The 20,389-nt window shown below is 40.9% G+C and overlaps 1 protein-coding gene across 1 annotated transcript in view; it reads left to right on the top strand.

Moving 5' to 3' along the window:
* The first annotated feature begins 732 nt into the window (after positions 1 to 732).
* LOC124287061 (echinoderm microtubule-associated protein-like CG42247) overlaps positions 733 to 20,389 on the top strand; it is a 94,952-nt gene continuing 75,295 nt past the window's right edge. Inside the window, exons 1-2 of the mRNA XM_046723535.1 lie at positions 733 to 944; positions 11,541 to 12,785. Coding sequence (XP_046579491.1) covers positions 11,613 to 12,785 — 1,173 coding nt within the window. The 5' untranslated portion in view covers positions 733 to 944; positions 11,541 to 11,612. The remainder of the gene's footprint in view (positions 945 to 11,540; positions 12,786 to 20,389) is intronic.

The raw sequence follows: 20,389 nt of genomic DNA, 5'->3' as shown, positions 1-20,389 counted from the left end.
CACTATTGCGCACCACAATGCTATGATTATAGTAACAATGTAACTACATTTAACACATAAATTTATAAAATCAGTTTCCTCTTTACTTATGTATCAAGATGTTATGATGAGGCACATGTTTAAAGCTTTAACATTGGATAAATAGAAATTAGCATGCGAAGAACATACAGTTGCATATGCTGACAGCCGTCAAAATATATGTTCACCCTCTATGTGTATCACATCAGTGCCATACAAAGACATCATACATGCACAGTTATATACAAGAGAATGTAAGTGAACCATTCAGTCTTTCCAAATTGAAAAAGCGTTTTTCAATTTCTGTACCTGTTTCCGAATTTTTTTTGGTAAAATGACGTAAACATATGTTTTCAAAGTTCAAAGAAATATCGAAATTGGCTGTACATTTAAGAAGTTTCTGTATGACAGGGTAGATAAATTAGAATATCGTCTGGACAGGATAACGATTTTAAGTTTGAAGTTGACTGAACAATGAATTATAAATACGCCGTGACTCAGTTGCATGGGAAGTCAGACTTTTCGTGTAATAACCACCACAAGCCATTGCGTACAATAATAAAGATTATTCCGCACCGACTTACTTGAAATAGCGGGACCAAGTGCGTTTCCTTGTTGGACACACTCTTGCAAAACTATGGCACATTTGCAGACTATGCCGTATTGTCTGTCCCAGTCTACAAGGGTTCTGCAGTAACGTATTGACTGTTTGTGTTTACTGTGTCGATTTATAGTCTGAGCCAGAAGCCGTATTATCGTGATCCGGGTCCGCTGGGTCTGTAATGAAGGCTTCGTCTTAGGCCGAACTTCAACATTATAGTTACTCGTTTGGATTACGATGCCTCGAAATACGTGTATGGGGGACATTCAGAATACATGTGGGGTAAACGTGTTGTTACCTCATTTGTGAGGATTTACATTATTAGGTGAGTATTGTGCATCTTGTGTCATCTTATTGAAACGCCATTTTAAAGATAATGACAATGTGCATGTAGAGTGTGGTATATTTTTTGTATTAACTTGGTATTTAGATATAAGCTAAACGTTTAAACGCCTAGTTACCATTTCTCATGTGTTGATGCTTCTGCAGAAATATCAACTCATCCGATAAGACTTTCACCACTGCAGTCGATATAGTATACAAATAATCTTCACATGCCTTTCAGGCATTTAAATTAGAGTGCTGAAAAGCATAATTTTTTCATGTGTAATGCAAATGTCTAGAAGTTCTTGTTATGACCCGTTTCTGATCGGAAGCACTCAGTCTGGTTTCATTTGATCAAATCAATTCCAAGATGAACCTACAGGATTGAAGTTTAAGTCAATGTTGTTGAATGAAGTCTACCAATGAGGATGAGGAAGTAGAATATATTCCCAGAGCCTCATAAATGTGAAAGGAGATGGTCTTGTGATGATCGAAGGTTTTTGTGCCTGACTGTGTCGTTGTCCTAGTATGTCATGGTCGTTGCTCGTATTAACAACCACGTGCTGTCAAAGATATGTCCAAGCTTCCGGTCAGAGGCGATTACATCATCTGGTGGTCAGATTCGATGACTTGGCTCTTTGCTCGTCAACGTATCCCGACGGTTTTAAATTATACTGGTACGACCAAGCATGGATATTCCTCGCCTAGGAGGATATATATAATATTCTGACATGGACGTTCCTCGTCTTGGGCTCACACTTATCATTCTTCATATAATTTCAGACATAGAAATAACGACATTGAAAAGGAGTCCCAGTGAGATTGGAAATTTGGACTTGAACCTGGAGGAAATATTCATTCCTTTGCCCATCTCGGGCTCTTGCATTACTGATAGGGCTTGGCGGGGGGAAATAGGGACTAGGGAATTCTGCTCGAAGTAGGACTGATTTTATAAACAACAAAGAGCAACGTTCGCGCGGATATGATGAAATAGAGCGTAGTGTTTTAAAGCCCGAGACATTATGATCAATCATAGCCCGACAACAGACGCATGGTTAGGCAAATTGAGTCCGCGCCGGTTGAAGCTGGCACTATGGTATTTGACTGAAGGAGATTCAGATATTTAATACTAGGACAAAAGAATTGTCTAAGGGAAAGGCTGAGACTACAGGTTTTTAAGAGTTGTCGCTTCGGTTAGCAACCAAGTTAATCAGTTTTTCAGGTGTTGTGTTTCATTGGCCATACTATCGTTATCGCTTCCTCTTAACGTCTTACAGGGTACTTGAATAGTGATACCTGCATTAAACGTTTTGGGTCCTAGTAGTCTAAGCCATCTCACGACTTATGACCGTGTCTAAAGTATCTCAATTCACTGTGAAGACTTGCGGCCAAGTCTAAAGTATCTCAATTCACTGTGAAGACTTGCGGCCAAGTCTAAAGTATCTCAATTCACCGTGAAGACTTGCGGGCAAGTCTAAAGTATCTCAATTCACTGTGAAGACTTGCGGCCAAGTCTAAAGTATCTCAATTCACTGTGAAGACTTGCGGCCAAGTCTAAAGTATCTCAATTCACTGTGAAGACTTGCGGCCAAGTCTAAAGTATCTCAATTCACCGTGAAGACTTGCGGCCAAGTCTAAAGTATCTCAATTCACCGTGAAGACTTGCGGCCAAGTCTAAAGTATCTCAATTCACTGTGAAGACTTGCAGCCAAGTCTAAAGTATCTCAATTCACTGTGAAGACTTGCGGCCAAGTCCAAAGTCTCTCAATTCACTTTGAAGACTTGCGGCCAACAGGCTTGCATGAAATTTGTAGCAACAGATTCGAATCCCGATTCGCTCCGATCTACTTTCTTTTGATCATCCAAAGAGTAAACGTCTGAGAAACACATCACTTAATGGGTTTCTCTCACATCTAGCCACCATGGTATTTATCTGATATCTGTTCAAAGCAGCATTAATCAATCGGTTCAAATCCCGGTTTGGTCCGATATATATAGTTGTTTGTCAGCAGTATACACTGGATCGAGGGTTACACTAAAGGAATATACTTCTAAGACCTGCGTCACTTCAGAATGTCCTCTCACATCAAGCTACCAAGTCGTGATATATCTGATATCTGTTCAAAGCAGGGTTAAAAATACGACCACTCACTGAGAAGGCTAGTCAATTCTTTTTCACTTTCAACAAGTTCTTTTATAGTCAATTTTGCTTTTGCGCACGATTACCGCAAATTTAGCTATGAAGTATGCTCAACCATGAGCCGATACATATTATGTTCGTCATTGATTTCGATCGCAGCTCGTTAGTATTCCAATCACAATATCGGATCGATTATTGAACCATGGTGACAAGGGTCGGTTCAGGTTTGTGGTTTCCTATTTGATCCCTAACTGTAATTTCTGCCACAATTTAACACGTCGATAATGTCAGAACTTGTCATTACCAAGAGATGGGACTTATCGTGAGTGAGTGAGAGACGTATCGTAATAGTGAGTGAGAGAGTTTGATTTAACGCCGCTTTGAATCGTATTCTAAAGTTAATATTTGAGCTTATTGTGAAGGGAACTCTCGAGATAATGCAGGTTTGTGAGACCATTACCCCAGTGCGCTGGTATGGGAATGACAAATCTCGAAACGTAATCAGGAAGTTTGGAATCGAACCCACGATCATAAGTTTCCGGATCTCCAAAGAGAGGCAACTCAGCATAGCAAACCTGCATTGGACGACGGGGTCATGCGTGACGCTTTGTATGTTGCAATAACTAACAACAGAATATCTGGATAAACATTACGTATATCCCAGTTGTTTTAAGAACAGTTCAGAGACGAGGGTTAAACATATAGATATAATCAATTGTCACCCGTTCTTTGCCGGAGCTTAAATAACCTTGTTTCAATATGGAATGAACATTAACAGATTTATGTTACATCTATTTGAGCGCAATTGGAGCAGATATACTTTGACACTGATATGTTTATTTCTCATACTTGACATTATACTTATGATTACGAACGAGTGAGTGGATAGGGAATTACTCTGCTCCTTTATCAATATCCCAGCAACATCACGGCGGGGGACACCAGAAATGAGCTCGACACATTGTACCCATGTGGGGAATCGAACCTGGGTTTAGAGCCTGACGAGCTAACGCCCATTACTGGGCTACCTCATTGATCCTGAAATTAAACAAAAGAGCAAAATAACTATATACTCAATGATAACTAGTAATCCTAGGGGCGGTGGGGTAGCCTAGTGTTTAAGGCGTTCGCTCGTCACGCCGAAATCCGGGGTTCGATTCCCCACATGGGTGTACTGTCTGAAGCCCATTTCTGGTGTACCCCGCCGTGATGTTGCTGGAATATTGCTAAAAGAGGCGTAAAACTAAACTCACTCACTTACTTAATAGTCCGAGCATATTTGAAGACCACATATCTATATGGAAGTTAAAATGTGTACTTGTCATTAGTGTGAGATCAAGATTTAAGTCAATAACGGCGACGTGTTTCAAATGTATATATAAAACGTGTAGTTTCGATCAAGGAAAGGTACGGCATTAAAACAAATCCCTGTATCGACTATTTGATAAACGTTATTGCCACTGCACGACTTTGCCTTACATTTATTAACACGATGATTTTTTTCAACAGGACATTAATATTGCAAGTTTTCTGACGGTCGTTAGAAGGATTTCGATTGTAACAACGGTGTAGAAGTTACATTCGATGACATTAATCAAGAGCATTGATCTAGTTTACATAAATTGGTATATGAAGAAAGTATATCGATTCAGTTTGATTACATGACGTCACTCAGCATATACATAGGTTTTCCTTGTTTGTGGAATCCTCTGTGAAAGTATCTTGGCAATGGTGGATATTCGTCTTGCGCACATGCCTGTGTACTTGGGCTTGTCGGTTGTTGGACTGGATACAGCCAAAACAACTGTAATAGGGCGACTGAGGTATGAGTTTGTTTTATCGCCGCTTTGATAAATATTTCAGTCATATTACGGCTTGTCCGCTTCGTGTGAGAGGAAAACCTTCGGCAGATGTTTGCCAGGTTTGGTGAAACTCACGAACTCGGGCATGTTCCTGACAAACCAGAAAACCTTGTGAGGATGAACCGGGATTCGAATCTAAGGTCATAGGTTTTGGTACGCCAAAGGAAAGAAACTGCCTTTGGGCGTTACTGTTAATGTCTGGGTCCCGTTAAGATCCGGGTTAGAATTGGTCTTCAGTAACCCATGCTTGACGAAAGAGGCGACGAACAGGATGGGGTGGACAGGCTCACTGACATGGTTGACACATGTCACCGTATCCCATTAACGTAGATCGATGCTCATGATGTTGATCGCTGGATTGTCTGTCCAGGCTGGATTATTTACAGACCGCCGCCATATAGCTGGGATATGGCTGAGTGCAGCATTAAATAACGAACCAACCATCCAACCCTAATGATCAGATAAAGTAAGGGTTCTTTGCGTCGCTTTGTTGGTACTGATATACTTTCAAAACGACTGACGTGTCCCGACTCATGGTTTATGGATCACATCTATAGCGAGTCCCAACAATGTGACGTCGAGGCAGGTCTAAATCGTTCTACTGACGTCACTGACAAGCGTATATTGTGTACAGACCGCGTCATTGACAAGCATCGTTCATCAGTGTGACGTCAAAGCTTGAGGACATCGAGATGGGCAACCTATACCAAATGTCAATGGCAACATAAAGTATTCATACGTGTGAAAATGAGACTCTTGTCCATATGAATATTTTACATCATAAAATGGATGGATGCGTGCAGCCTCTCGTCAAGTATTCCTGTTCATGATTTGCAAATGCTCATCGTTGACGTTAAGGTAGGGACAAACACATACATGTGAGAACACAGACAAATATTCTGATACGATGTGGAGTATCCTTATAGCAGTTCAAGTAATAGATGTATCTTGTGTTTTACTTTTCCACGTAGTTCGACCGTAGTTCGACCGTGAAGATCTGGTTTAGAATTGGTCTTCACCAACCCATACTTGTCGTAAGAGGCAACTAACGGGATCGGGGGGTCAGACTCGCTGACTTGGTTGACACATGTCATCGTATCCCAATTATGTGTATCGATGCTCATGATGTATACTCATGCCAATAATGATTGTCACCAGGGGTGGGGGTGGGGGGTGGGGGTGGTGGGGTTGGGATGGGGTGGGTTCGACAACCATTATTGGCATGAGTATATTTGAAATTGCTGATTTGAGATTGCAATCGGAAAAGTATTTTGTTAATTTATATATATATATTTTTTTTTTATCACTGGATTGTCTGGTCCAGAACAGATTATTTACAGGCAACCGCCATATAACTATAATACTGCTGAGTGCACTAGACAACAAACAAACACAAATTCACATGGTTCTGTATCTATCAATGAGCCTTATTGAAAGGTGTAGATGTCCTTAATTAGTGAAAACTCTGTTTCATATATAAACATGCAATTCGTTCAAGAATGTTATTGTTTGCCACATAATTTATAACTGATAGATGTACTTTCTTCTTTGCTAAGGTCATGTGTTCTAAAGCTTGAAACCTGTGGGGGCACGTTTGTACTAAACCCACATCCATGTGGGGACTGTGCGTTAGAACTGCCACGCACACCAAAACCTTTATGTGGCATTAGGCAGCTGGTATGACAAAGAGGACCAATGTTTATAGACTGACAACATCTCTACTGCAATAGATGCGACGTTTCAGTGTAGATGCTGACGCCGTTATCAAGCAAGAAGCATCTACACCGAAACGTCGCATCTATTGAAACAAGGAAGTAGTCCATACCAAAACATTGTTTCCCTTCACCCCAAAACCTCCAATAATGCTGGTCGTGAGAAGAAGCAATTAAATGGATCTCGTGGCCGGGCTCGGTTGGTTGGTTGGTTGTTGCTGTTTAACGCCGAACTGAGCAATATTCCAGCTGTGTGAGGGCGGTCTGTAAATGATCGAGCTTGGTCCAGACAATCCAGTGATCAACAGCATGAGTATCGATCAACACAATTGGGATACGATGACACCAGGCTCGGGGGTTTGGTTGGTTGCAGATCACGTGTTGTTGCTCATGACATCAATCATTGGTTTGCCTTAGTGCTGACAAGACTATGTACAATTTGCCATCATACAGCTTAAATATTGCTTTGTAAAACAACTCATTTTCGAAACACTTGAAACCAGAGAGCCACAAGCAATAAGACGGGTTTTTTTAAGAGAAACCCCCTCGAGTTCCAAACAAGATCTATTGTCAAGACTCCTCCAATGCCGTTTCCATTTTGCCCATCCTAGAATGCATCAGTATAATGGTACAAAACGAGTGCGGCATAAAACAAGTTGCGACAACATACCTGAAACCTGAGAGTCACAATCAATAAAAGTTTGGGTTTTTAAAAAAGAAAAGAAACAACACTTCGAGTTCCACACAAGATCTATTATAAGACTCCTCAAATGCAATTTCCATTTTGTCCATCCCAGAATGCATCAACATGATATTACAAACCAACGTGTGTCATTTCGCAATGTGTGCCGTCAATCATCACGACGGGGGTTTAATAGCAGGATATTGTAATGCATATCACGGGCGTTATCCGCTGTCGTTTATCAATTTCTATCCATGCAATATTCAAACAATCTTGTCACGTAACTTATTACCCAAACCACATTTTACCGGTTTTCCATTATTGCAAGAGCTCTTCAGTCCTCTAATTCATGCATATGCATGAGTTCCGTCCTGTTGGCGCGGTAGTTGAAAAGGGCTGAGTCTTTAAATGAACTTAGCTGAGACACGTTTAGTTTAATGCAATCAGTTTTAATTCAACATTGCATTGGAAGTAAATCGGTCGTTTAGAAGTGGAGCTCAGTAAGTTAAGTTTTTTTTCAAAGCCAGTTAACACACGTTTGGAAAGAGAAACTGAAGAGTGCCCGAAAGGTATGTGGTCCGATCGACAGTCCATCTCTGTGGTGTAGTGGATAAAGTGTCTGACCAGAGAGCGGAAGGTATGTGGTTCGACTCCCAGTCCACCTCTGTGGTGTAGTGGACAGAGTGTCTGACCGGAGAGTGGAAGGTATGTGGTTCGACTCCCAGTCCACCTCTGTGGTGTAGTGGATAGAGTGTCTGACCGGAGAGCGGAAGGTATGTGGTTCGACTCCCAGTCCACCTCTGTGGTGTAGAGGATAGAGTGTCTGACCGGAGAGTGGAAGGTATGTGGTTCGACTCCCAGTCCACCTCTGTGGTGTAGTGGATAGAGTGTCTGACCGGGAGGCGGAAGGTATGTGGTTCGACTCCCAGTCCACCTCTGTGGTGTAGTGGACAGATTGTCTGACCGTAGAGGATAGAGTGTCTGGAGGAAGGTGTGGTTCGACTCCCAGTCCACCTCTGTGGTGTAGTGGATAGAGCGTCTGACCGGAGAGCGGAAGGTATGTGGATCCACCTCTGGTGTAGAGGATAGAGCGTCTGACCGGAAGCGGAAGGTATGTGGTTCGACTCCCAGTCCACCTCTGTGGTGTAGTGGGAAAAGTGACATAACTTCAGGAGGCCACGGGAGGTTGGTATCCGATATACCATCTCTGTGGTGTAGTGGATAAAGTGTCTGACCGGAGAGTGGAAGGTATGTGGTTCGACTCCCAGTCCACCTCTGTTGTGTAGAGGACAGAGTGTCTGACCGGAGGGCGGAAGGTATGTGGTTCGACTCTCTGTTTACCTCTGTGGTGTAGTGGATAAAGTGTCTGGTCAGAGAGCGGAAGGTATGTGGTTCGACTCTCTGTTTACCTCTGTGGTGTAGTGGAAAGCTTGTCTGGCCGCAAAGAGGAAGGTGTATGATATCTCGATGTCTGGCCCTATAAAACCGACATAACTACAGGAGGCCACGGGAGGGTTGGTATCCGATATATCATTTACAGTTTATCAGATCTAACTTCTTTATTTCGCACAAACGATAAATGAAATCGATATATTCTCGATCTTTCTACCACAATAAACACACAGTGAAACTTTGAACTCCCAAATTATATTTTCCACAATGAATAACCTACCGACGCCCTCTGTGATTTATGTTCAACCACGAAAACGTGTAGTTTGAAAAGTTTTTATCTTATCTAACCATGCATAAAATGGGAACATAAAAAGGAATTCTTTGCCTCGTGTATAAAGATTGTCAATTCTAAAGCGAAAGCGACCTTTGCTGTTTACAGTTTACCAAAACGCGCCAGCATAAAGAGTGTCAGGACAGGCCGCCGAATGACAAGCATTATGTATATAGACACTTGAGATTAATGGATAATATCTTGCTTACCTATACACAGCAATACTATGAGCAAGAAGTCACACTGAGTGTTCAAGTGGTCTCCATAGAGGTCTGTGTATATTTAATGCAGGCAGGATTGGTTGTGACTTAACGTGTACAACGTAGCATAGCTACCGTTCGAGAAGCGTATTTCATAATATGATTTTTTTCAATGTTCTGGACTGTGGGAGTCAAAGAAACTTTTTCCGTTGCGTTGCGTGTTATATTGATATTTGATGTTCATAAATTGCCAAAGGCTTACAAAGTTTAATTGAATTTCTTAAAGTACACATTTCTTCGTGTCTTTATCATTTACAAAGAGAAACGTCATAGCACCAAATTTAAAAACAAGCCACTTGTCATACACATTACATAGCTACAATTGATGATACAGATCAATAAACTTTTTATGGATTTATCAGGGAACAAATATTAGTTTCTGAGTCACCTTCGTATTCTCCTGTACGTATTGTCTTTTCAAAGGAACTGCTACACCCTTGTAGTGGACACGGGTGGTTCTGTCGTCTAAAAGTGCAGTAATTCGGTGTGTAGAGGTTTGTCCTTTTAGTACGCCAGAAACCTAAGATCTCTGGGTTCGAATCCGGGCCAGGCTTATTTTTTTTCAGCGCGATACCCATGCTCGTGGGTTTCTCTAAAGTGGTAAACGTCTGTTACCTGCCTCAGTTCTAGCTTTCGTCCCTCCTGTAGAGGGGCGGTGGGGTAGCCTGGTGGTTAAAGCGTTCGCTCGTGACGCCGAAGACCCAGGTTCGATTCCCCATATTGAGTACAATGTGATATTGCTGAAATATTGCTAAAAGCGGCGTAAAACTAAACTCACTCACTCATCGTATACAACTGGAATACTGTTCAAAGGGACCTTAAACCGAACATACTCACTTATCCTCTCCGTCAGTGATTTGTCCTCAATGATAGATTTGGTCTAATAGCCTCGGGAGAATGTCATTTCCTGCTGTTTGGTAATGTCGCACGAAATGTTGATTAAATTGTTTAATATTCACATTTCTGGGCATAAAAGTATTAATTTCTGATAAACCATGAATGACAAATGATATCGCGATAAAGTGTTGGAATACCGGATTCCAACTGGAGCATGTTATCGTTCTCGCTGTTCGATGTTGAACGTTGCGTTAACTTACTTTACATGACTATGGTAATACTACCACGTAAGGATCCGACTTGTGATTTCGTGGGGAGACCCAATTGGACAGGAAAATATTGGATCGCTTCGTTTTACATCTGGTGTGAATGGATTTTTCAAGATACCAACTATACTCATGCCAATAATGGTTGTCACCCCCTTCAATTTTTTTAATTGGAGAGGGGGTGTGAGGTGTGTGTGGGGTTGGGGTGGGGAGGGTGACAACCATTATTGGCATGAGTATACTTCAGAACCTTCAGGGGATAAAAGAAATATGCCTGAAACGGTGCTGTGTGATAATTACAAAAACAGTGCATGTTATGAAACTTATAGTATATTCGAAAACAAACCCTCGTCTCTCTGCTGAATTAAGTCACCGCTTAACAAGGGACTTTGCTTGCATACTTTAAGATCTTGAAGAATTCATACGGGAGGAAATGGAAATGTAAGAAACTGTTGCATTGGTGACATTTATCATTTTGTTATTATTTGTCGTTTATCGTGAACACGCAGTTTGGTTTCTGTGCTATCATGTAATCAATTGTTGTTATTGCTGTTTGTGTTGTTTACAAATACAGTGCATGCCGAAATGAAGGACAGTTCATCGTTTCGTGTGATGAGATAATCGTGGCTCAAATCACAAACTCGATTCAAGGTGTGAATCACCCTACCGTTGCTTGAGTTTCATAAGATTTTCAGAGATTTTCACCATAGTAAGCTGACATACCAGGACACAACCAAAATTCTGTTCCAAGTGGTGGAAAGAAAAACTCACCCATTCACTTTCTCATGTCAACCTCTGCTGTCTGCATATTCTAAATCTCGTTGCTTACTCCATGACGGCGGACAATGACGTCGTAAAAGACGTCGTCTTACAAATGTAGTTTTCATTTTATATATACTGGACAAAATAAGTTAGGGATATTGGTATTTTTATGATTGATATTTTATCGGTGTGTCAATGAATAAATGGATCATTATTCATAATTTCAAAATTTACATATATCCCCAACTATTTTTGTCCAGTATATTCTAATACAATACCGATTAACATGTTCTCTGGAAAACGAGCTTGACAATTATAATTTAAGGAACTAAAAGTATTTCTTCTGTCCCCAGAATGGCCCTGACGTTCCTAAGAAGGACATCAACGTGGTGTTCAAGCGTCAGCTTCTTAACCCTGACAACTATATGCTAGAGGAGCAGTACTGGCGTCCCCCGGGCATGGCGGTGGTGGACGTCACGGGGAGGCTGATCTACGACGGGGGCGGGGAGGGAGTGTCTGAAGGGGAGGTCGAGATGGTGGAAGAGAAATCAGATGAACCCCAGACCTTCCATATAAGGGAATTTGAGACGCCCGGGAGAAAAATCAGCCGAGACGTTAGGGTCGTCAGTCAAGCAGACAATGTAGGTCAAGGTCAGGTCGACCCTGGCGTACAGGTCTCTCAGGGCTACGGTGCTTCAGCCAATCGAAACGATCAGGTCAAACTACTGGATCCAGGTAACCAGGCCTACCATTCAGGTCAGGTGAACACTACAGGGCAGACAAATCCGGTCAAGGACGCAGGATATGGTACCAAAGGGACAACATTTTTAACGGTGCCTAACAGTGAGTCACAGACGTTACATATACGTGAATTCGACGGACGTCAACGCAAAGTGAGTTGGGATGTGAAGGTTCAGAACACCGCTCCGAACATCGGAGACGACGGGTATGGAACCGAAGGCACACAGCATCAAAACTGGGTGAACGATGAAGGAGATCAAAGTGTTATAGATAGAGACCAAATCCAATTATCAAATGAAACGGGAATTGTGTTGAAATCATTCAGAGGCATTTTACAGGAAGATCACGAAGGTGCAATTACTGAGAGAACCATTCACCTCGATACAGGTAGATCTCAAAGGAGTCTTCCAACAAGTTTGTACGGTAGAAAGTATCAGGATTATTATAATTTCGACCAGCCGAAAGGCAGGAAAGTAGATCCGAGGCGTTTTCAAGATGAAAAACGTGCAACCAGAGCTTCCATTTTGAATAAAGCCGAGTCTTTGCTGAACGACAGACGAACGTCTGGAATTAACGACAACTCGAGCGACGATGAGATCAAATTTCCACAAAGGACTAAGCCGCGACGACGAAATTCCCCTTTTAAACGGGGAGGCCATGCTACGGACACTGAAGTCACGATTAAAGCCAAACACCGAGAAAAGACGTTAACGTCACCGGAAGTTGACGCTGTTGTAACGCCAAGATCTCTGAAGGTCAAGCCTGCGGTGCCAAAACACGTTTTTAATGTACTCGCTCGGCCAAACAACGCACCAAAGCGTAAGGTCAACGTTGTGAAACGACCAATCAAGAAAAAGGTAAGAGATTCTGACTGTTTGGTGAAGTATCATTAAAAACCTATTGTCTTTTAGCAGTGAAGTGTATCAAGATGAGTGTACACATACAATGCGCCCATTCTGACCTTGATCTTGATTAACAAGTATATTTATTTATTTATTTATTTATTTATTTATTTATTTATTTATTTATTTATTTATTTATTTATTTATTTATTTATTTATTTATTTATTTATTTATTTATTTATTTATTTTATTTATTTATTTATTTATTTATTTATTTATTTGCCCCCTTCAATCATCTGACCGGGATGACTGGTCTTGGTAGCACTTTGGACTTTTTTCAGCACATGACGTAAGAATGCCTGCCACATATATCATTCCTGAATATATTACACATATTTTCCATGATGATATTGAATGGAAGGTACTCATTCAACCACTAATGGTTCCATGTGGGTATTAATGAATTACACACTTTATGAACTGAAACTAATCACTAATAATGCGACCATTTGTAGTGTGTATCAGTAAATGTTAATTTTACCATCAAATCACAATTTATATTAGCAGGGTTGAATCAAACAATTTGTCTCTACGTGAACATTACACATTAAGTTCTTGTGGTAGCCTAGTGGTTTCGCGTTCACTTGACACCATGACGACCCGGGTTCGATTCCCCACATGGGTACAATTTGTCGGACACATTCCCAGCGTTCCCCACCCCCTCAAATATTTCTGAACGCATTTTACAATCACATCTATTAATAATGTAGAATATTTATAACGCGCCTTTCCAGGCTTCCTATCCTGCTAATATATCTGATTAATATTACCCTGGATAATCCAAGCTCCCTGTGAGGCGCTAGAAGGTTAATAGGAACATGACTTACCCCACCGGGTACCCATTTTCTACTGGGTGAACAGAGGCAATTTTGAGCAAACTCACTTGCTTGAGATGAGACCACATGTATCACATGTGCTTCGTTGTGGGGCCCGACTGAACTCCTAGAAACTCTCAGGAGTCAAACTGCCAAACACGGTCACCCATCCAATGACTCTCCGCGCCCACTCACAAATTAGCGAACCACACAATGTTCCGATCTCGGGATAGCGTGACGTGAGTACGCGAGAAGACAGTAATTTAGATGATGAGCAAGTTACCTTTCATTTACTATATGTTATTATAAATGCAACATCAACATGTCATCTGGTTCATCTGTGTTGACTTTCCATGTTTCAAAATAAAGGTCAGAGAACAAAAAACAACAACAGAAACCAAGAAATGTAACCGACGAACAACGGGTATACCGAAACCAACCTTCAGCTAGCCATTCATTGAGATGATATCAATTCTTAAACCTGACGGTGATTCAAACAGTTTCTTTCTTTGCCTAGACGCTCATGCACAAAACTTAAAGTAAGGGCCTGTGAGGTTGACGAGTGGTTACACCGTTCGCTCGTCACGCCGAAAACCCGAGATTCCCCAGAGGGTAACGATATCAAGGGCATTTATGTTGTCACGAGCGTAATGTTGCTAGGATATTGTAAAAGCGGAATAAAACCATACTCACTCACTCACTCCGTGACACGCGGCACGATTACAGATTTAGTGGTGTAAATAACAACCTTCACTTCAGTCCTGTTTTAAAATTTAACTGACATATACTCGTCGCTCAAATAGTTTTCGCTCGAATTCTTGCGTTCCAGGTGTTATACAGTCGAGCACCGTTGTGTCGAACTCTGATAACTCGATATCTCGGTTGTCTCGATACAACATCTCGGTCCCGGCAAAATCCTTCATAATTTATCATTATTCAAGCTCTTTTAACTCTCTTTTAGGTATTGATATTTCTCGATATTTCGGATATCTCGATATAATTTCATGGTCCCCTTTTAACTCGATATTTGCAAAGAAACTCTATATTCACCTTCCTTTCATGCGCAAGTATCCCTCTGAACTGAGGTTCTTTCCACACGTTTACACACGGTGCGGCATGAATCAATGGGATGCGGTAGTGTAAACTACTGGTAATTAGGGCTAATTGAGTTGAAGGTGTCACTTGGGTTGTTATTTAATTATAATCAATTAAGAAGGAATTAATTAGGAAGTTCTCAGTGTTACGACGAAACACTGCTGATAACGGATTATAGTTTCGAATCAACACATACTGAGAATCCAATGAATACCGAGACAACGGTGCTCGACTGTATATCAATACTTCAAATCTAAACATTGTGGAGGCCACACCATCGAAATAGAATGATATTTTATTAATTATTATAATGTAACATTGTGACATTGATACCAAGTCATTGTTATTATAAATTTCCGTTGCTATTCAGTTCCCACCCATTGTGTTATCAAATATCCTGAATGTGATATCCCGTCACTAACTGTCAGACGCCATATTTTCATTAACATGATAATAACATATTTCCTTCTCTAATCCAATATGAGACACTCTATGTAACGTCCAAAACGTCGCTCCAGATTAGGTTGCCCGGGCAACATGAACAGGGTTTTAAGTAGGGTGGGATTTTCTAATATTCGCACATGAAGTGGCACCAGAAAGTCATGTATCCAGACTGATGACGGGGAGTAAGATGGCTTATGTATTTGAAAGCCAGAGTGTTTATTGATAATCTACTGCTACCACCAAATTAAGGGCTCCACTCAGCTTCGACGCGCATCTGGGGCGGTGGGGTAGCCTAGTGGTTAAAGCGTTCGCTCGTCATGCCGACGACCCGGGTTCGATTCACCACATGGGTACAATGTGTGAAGCCCATTTCTGGTGGTCCCGCCGTGATATTGCTGGAATATTGCTAAGAGCGGCGTAAAACTAAACTCACTCACTCAAAGCGTATCTCCGTGACACATCTTCTTGTTCTGTTGTTGTGGAATATCCGTCCAATAAGACGTCACGTACGTCACATATTGTTTTCACCTCCGGAATCTGTGTGGGAGCGAATCAATGATATGATAAACGAGAAACAAAAATGTTTTAAATAACTAGAGAATTAAATAATGGAGTAGGGTATCACTTATTTAGAGACGGGTGTACAGCTTGTACTAGTCCGGACTTTTGCCGGTAGCCAGCCCCCCGGGATACCATGAGGCGCTTTAATGTAACAGGGCTACCCACTCAGACAGGTACACTGCCACCGAGTCGACCAGTCCTTGTTTTACCCCCCTACATGCACAGCGCTAGGCAGGGTAACAACAAGTAGCTTCTTTTAACGTCTATTGGTGAAGGTCCGGGTTAGAATGAACCTTCAGTAACCCATGCTTGTCGTAAGAGGCGACTAACGGGATCGGGTGGTCAGGCTCGCTGGCTTGGTTGACACATGTCATCGGTTCCCAATTGCGCAGATCGATGCTCATGCTGTTGATCACTAGATTGTCTGGTCCAGACTCAATTATATACAAACTGCGGCGTAAAACTAAACTCACTCACTATTGGTACGACACGACCGGGGGTCGAACCTCTGATCTTCCGCTCTCCTGGCAGACGCTCCATCCATTACACCAGTCATTGTCACTAAAACGTTAATTTCAGAGTGAACTCTTTAAATAGTAAATATACTGGAAATTAAATGAGAAAAATATGTCTTGATGATGACCAATAGTAAGTAACTGAATTTCTCACCCCAGAACAGGCAGGCTTCAGACATTGATTCCAAACACACAATAATATATTTATACTTAACTCAATCATTCAGAGGTACCTTTCACTGCATAAAGGGAGACTATACTGTGCTTTTATTGACCTGAAAGATGAGTTTGATTCTGTTGATAGGAATAGCCTTTTCATAAACTGTTGATGGAAAACGTTAAAGGTAAAACATTTAGATTGCTTAAAAGCATGTATGTTTCTGTTAAATCATGTGTTTCCATGAACGATGGTTTTACAGCCTTCTTCGATTGTTCTCATGGCGTCCATCAAGGATGCCAACTATCTCCTTTTCTATTTTCATTCTTCGTGAATGATATTGTTGAAAGCCTAGCATTAGATAATCAGAGATGTATAAATCTAGAAGTTATTGAACTATTCATATTCCTTTTTGCCGACGATATTGTACTTTTTGGTTTTTCAGTCTGTGGTTTACAAAAGAGATTAGATAAGTTAGTTACATATTGTGACCAATGGAAACTTAAAATTAATGTAACCAAGAGTAAGATAATTGTTTTTAGAAAAGGTGGCAGATTAAAGAAATGTGAAAAGTTCTTCTTAACAATAACAACTTAGAAATTGTCTTGGGGTTCATCTGTCAAGCTCAGGCTCATGGTATATCACTCAAAACGTTTTGGCCGAACAGGCATGGAAAGTTCTATCTATACTTAGATCCTCAATACCTAATTTTTCTAACCTACCTGTACATGTCTTGTTTCAAATATTTGATGTGAAAATTCTACCAATTCTGTTATATGGCAGTGAAGTATGGGGCTTTCACACATCACCTAACGTTATGAATATTCACGACAATTTTTGTAAACAAGTTCAAATACCCCAAATATCTTTGCCCGTGCTGAACTTGGTAGACACTCATTAAACGTAAATATGTATTGTAAAATTGTTAAATATTGGACTAGATTTATCTCCCAAGATGATAATGTCATCTTGAAGAAAGTATATGAATATCAATATAGCATTGCAGAGAAAGGTGAGGTGAGCTGAAATTGCGTTTAACGTCGTGCTTGAAAATATTTCGCTCATATGACGACGTGCATGCGTGTGCATGTGTATGTGCGGCTGCTTGTACTAGCCCAGACTTCAGCTGGTTTTATCGTGCTAGCCCACTGAGATACCATGCCGCAGTGAAGTATGAATACCCCACTCAGACACAGTATACTGACTCCGAGCCGACCAGTCCTTGTTGTACCCATTAATGCCGAGCGCCAGGCAGGGACCAACAAGTACCATATTTTAACGTCTTTTGGTATGATGCGGTCGTGCAGAGAAAGGACGCCAATGTTGGGCATTGAATGTGAAAAGTATTTAAACCGTTATGGATTTGTAAATGTTTGGTTAGGGGAATATCACTGTTTTCATGTCTCTATTCAAACAAAGATGTATGGACCACGATAACCAGTCATGGAAGGATGATCTTCTGTGCTTTTCAAAACTCGACTTTCCACAAAATATTAAAGATAATGACTCTTATGAGTTTTACATCAGCCGCATCAAGTCTAAAGTATTTCGTATTGCTGTAAGTAAATTCCGAAGCTCCAGTCATATGTTGATGATTGAATACGGTAGACGCCTTGGTCTTGAGTGAAGTGATCGCTTGTGTCCTTTTCGTATCATTCCAATTGTTGAAAATGAATATCATTTCTGCCTTGAGTGTCCATTTTACAATGAAAGAATGAGATAATACAATTCCTAAATATTACTATAATCTCCTAACACATGAGAAGCTGTTTCAAATGTTCACGTCAAAGAATATAATTGTCATTAATGATCTTGGAAAACATTTATATCTAGCTCTTAAAAAACGTAATACGTTTTAGCGATTGTGATATCTCTATATCCTGATGTGTATCCTGCTCCGTAGCATCTATGTTAATTGTTATATTGGCGCTTGATAAACTGTGCGCATGGTACAACATGTATATGGGCCTGTGGCCCCTTTACTGAAATAAACACCTCTTTCTCACCAATGGATGGTAAGCGAGAGTTTTCACTTTTTAAGATATTGTTTCATACGATGTTCAAAGTACACTTTCGTGATTGGAATCGAAACAGAATACTCCAAGTTCTGAGATTCGTTCGTCTGGAATCAGCGGATGTTCAGACAGAAAGTGATGATGCATTTCGACGAGGATTCCACGATGGTAAGGACCGTATGCCCAATGCATGAAAGACAACGATGCAGGATTTTATCGTCTCCACTCACAAATAACATTGTATTTATCAAGGTGACCCTAAGTCTTGATTCGCCGTGATCATGAACCTTGTTTTGTCAGCAAACAATCGCCTCGGGATTAACCGCTACATTTAAAATCCACACATTTTTCTCAACATTTTTAAATCTTTTATCAGCATTCAGTGTGAGCAAATCGATTTAATGTATTGTTTCTTCCCGCGTTTTCTGGTAACTGTTTCTAAGACATAAATCATGCAATAAGCATTGCAATCACTGGAGAATAAAGCATCGACATATAACAAAGACAGAGTAAACAATGGGCAGGCCGCAAAGCCACATGATAACTTTGGGTCATTCAGTGTCATATGCTGGAATTGTGAGAAGACTTTACCTTCACAAGACCAGGCATTGGTAAGTACTACATGTTGAAAGCACTTATGGTATATACGAATGGAAAATAGATGGACACACAGTCGAGTCCAGGTATTTTCTAGTATGTCTTAAAACAGTATATCCAAATTCAAGTGGGCATTATTAGTTCAGGTACTGGTAGGGTATGAATTGGAATGGCTCTTCAGGAAACCATGCTTATCGTAAGAAGCTACTAACGGGATTGGGTGGTCAGCTTCGGTGACATGTTTGTATTTCTTTGAGAGGCATTTAGAAGTTGGGGCAGTAAGGAATGATAACAATATATGGATGAACAGCTTCCTGACCTGTTTGCAGTCTTTGTATACTAATTGCGAAAATTCCAATTACTGGTTTGTATGACCCAGGCTCGATTATTATACACACATATAGCTGGAATATTACTGATATATTTTGGCAACCCTGACTAGCTGACCATTCTGAGCTATATAGTTAGTTTCACCTTTGTTATTGCATCTCTTGGCATTAGGTGATCTTTATCAGATAGTGGGTGTATTTGTTCTAAATAAGACCGAGCTGGGGTATGGTCTTGACGTTCTAGTGACAAGGGAGGGGCGGTGGGGTAGTCTACTGACAAGGGTCAATTGGTGGCGTTTAACAACAGACAATTCAAGATCTCTAAGCTTTCATAGAACTTTAACTGATCCTCGGAAACTACATGTATCACGTCTTTGGGCTTGTGATCTGCCTGCGATTTCTATTGTCTATATTTTTCGTCGACGCCTTATTCTGGGAATAAAATCTGAAATATTGACATGCTTATGTGGTACACGTTGGGCATAAGTAAATTATCCATCGTTTAGATGTTGTATGCTTGTGACAGATGCCAAAGGTCAGGTTGATACGTCTGTTTTCTACACGGATGGGGTCGGTGGCATAGCCGAGTAGATGAAGTGCTGTATCTTTTTGCCGAGGACATCGGTTGGATTACCCATATGAATAATGTGTGAGACACATTTCTTGTGTCCCTCTTTCTGATATTCCCAGTAGGGGCGGTGGGGTAGCCTAGAGGTTAAAGCATTCGCCCGTCATGCCGAAAACCCAGGTTCGATTCCCCACATGGGTACAATGTGTGAAGCCCATTTCTGGTGCCCCCCGCCGTGATATTGCTGGATTATTGCTAAAAGCGGCGTAAAACTCAGTCAGTCACTGATATTCCAAGAAGCAACATCAAAACATAGCCATCCACTCTTTATGATTTTTCTGGGGTTTATTTTGTTGTTTTTTTCTTCTTTTGTGCTCGTATGCTTTTAGAAACGTGGAAGGCTTTTGGGTTGTTTTTTTTTTCTTTGGGTTGGGTTTTGTTTCATGGAACTACATTATCGAA

The sequence above is a fragment of the Haliotis rubra genome, unplaced genomic scaffold (assembly GCF_003918875.1).
Source record: "Haliotis rubra isolate DU_JTF1 unplaced genomic scaffold, ASM391887v1 Scf4, whole genome shotgun sequence".
Taxonomy (NCBI): domain Eukaryota; kingdom Metazoa; phylum Mollusca; class Gastropoda; order Lepetellida; family Haliotidae; genus Haliotis; species Haliotis rubra.
The sequence above is the reverse complement of the archived record's forward strand: the minus strand, read 5'-3'. Positions and strand labels throughout refer to the sequence as shown.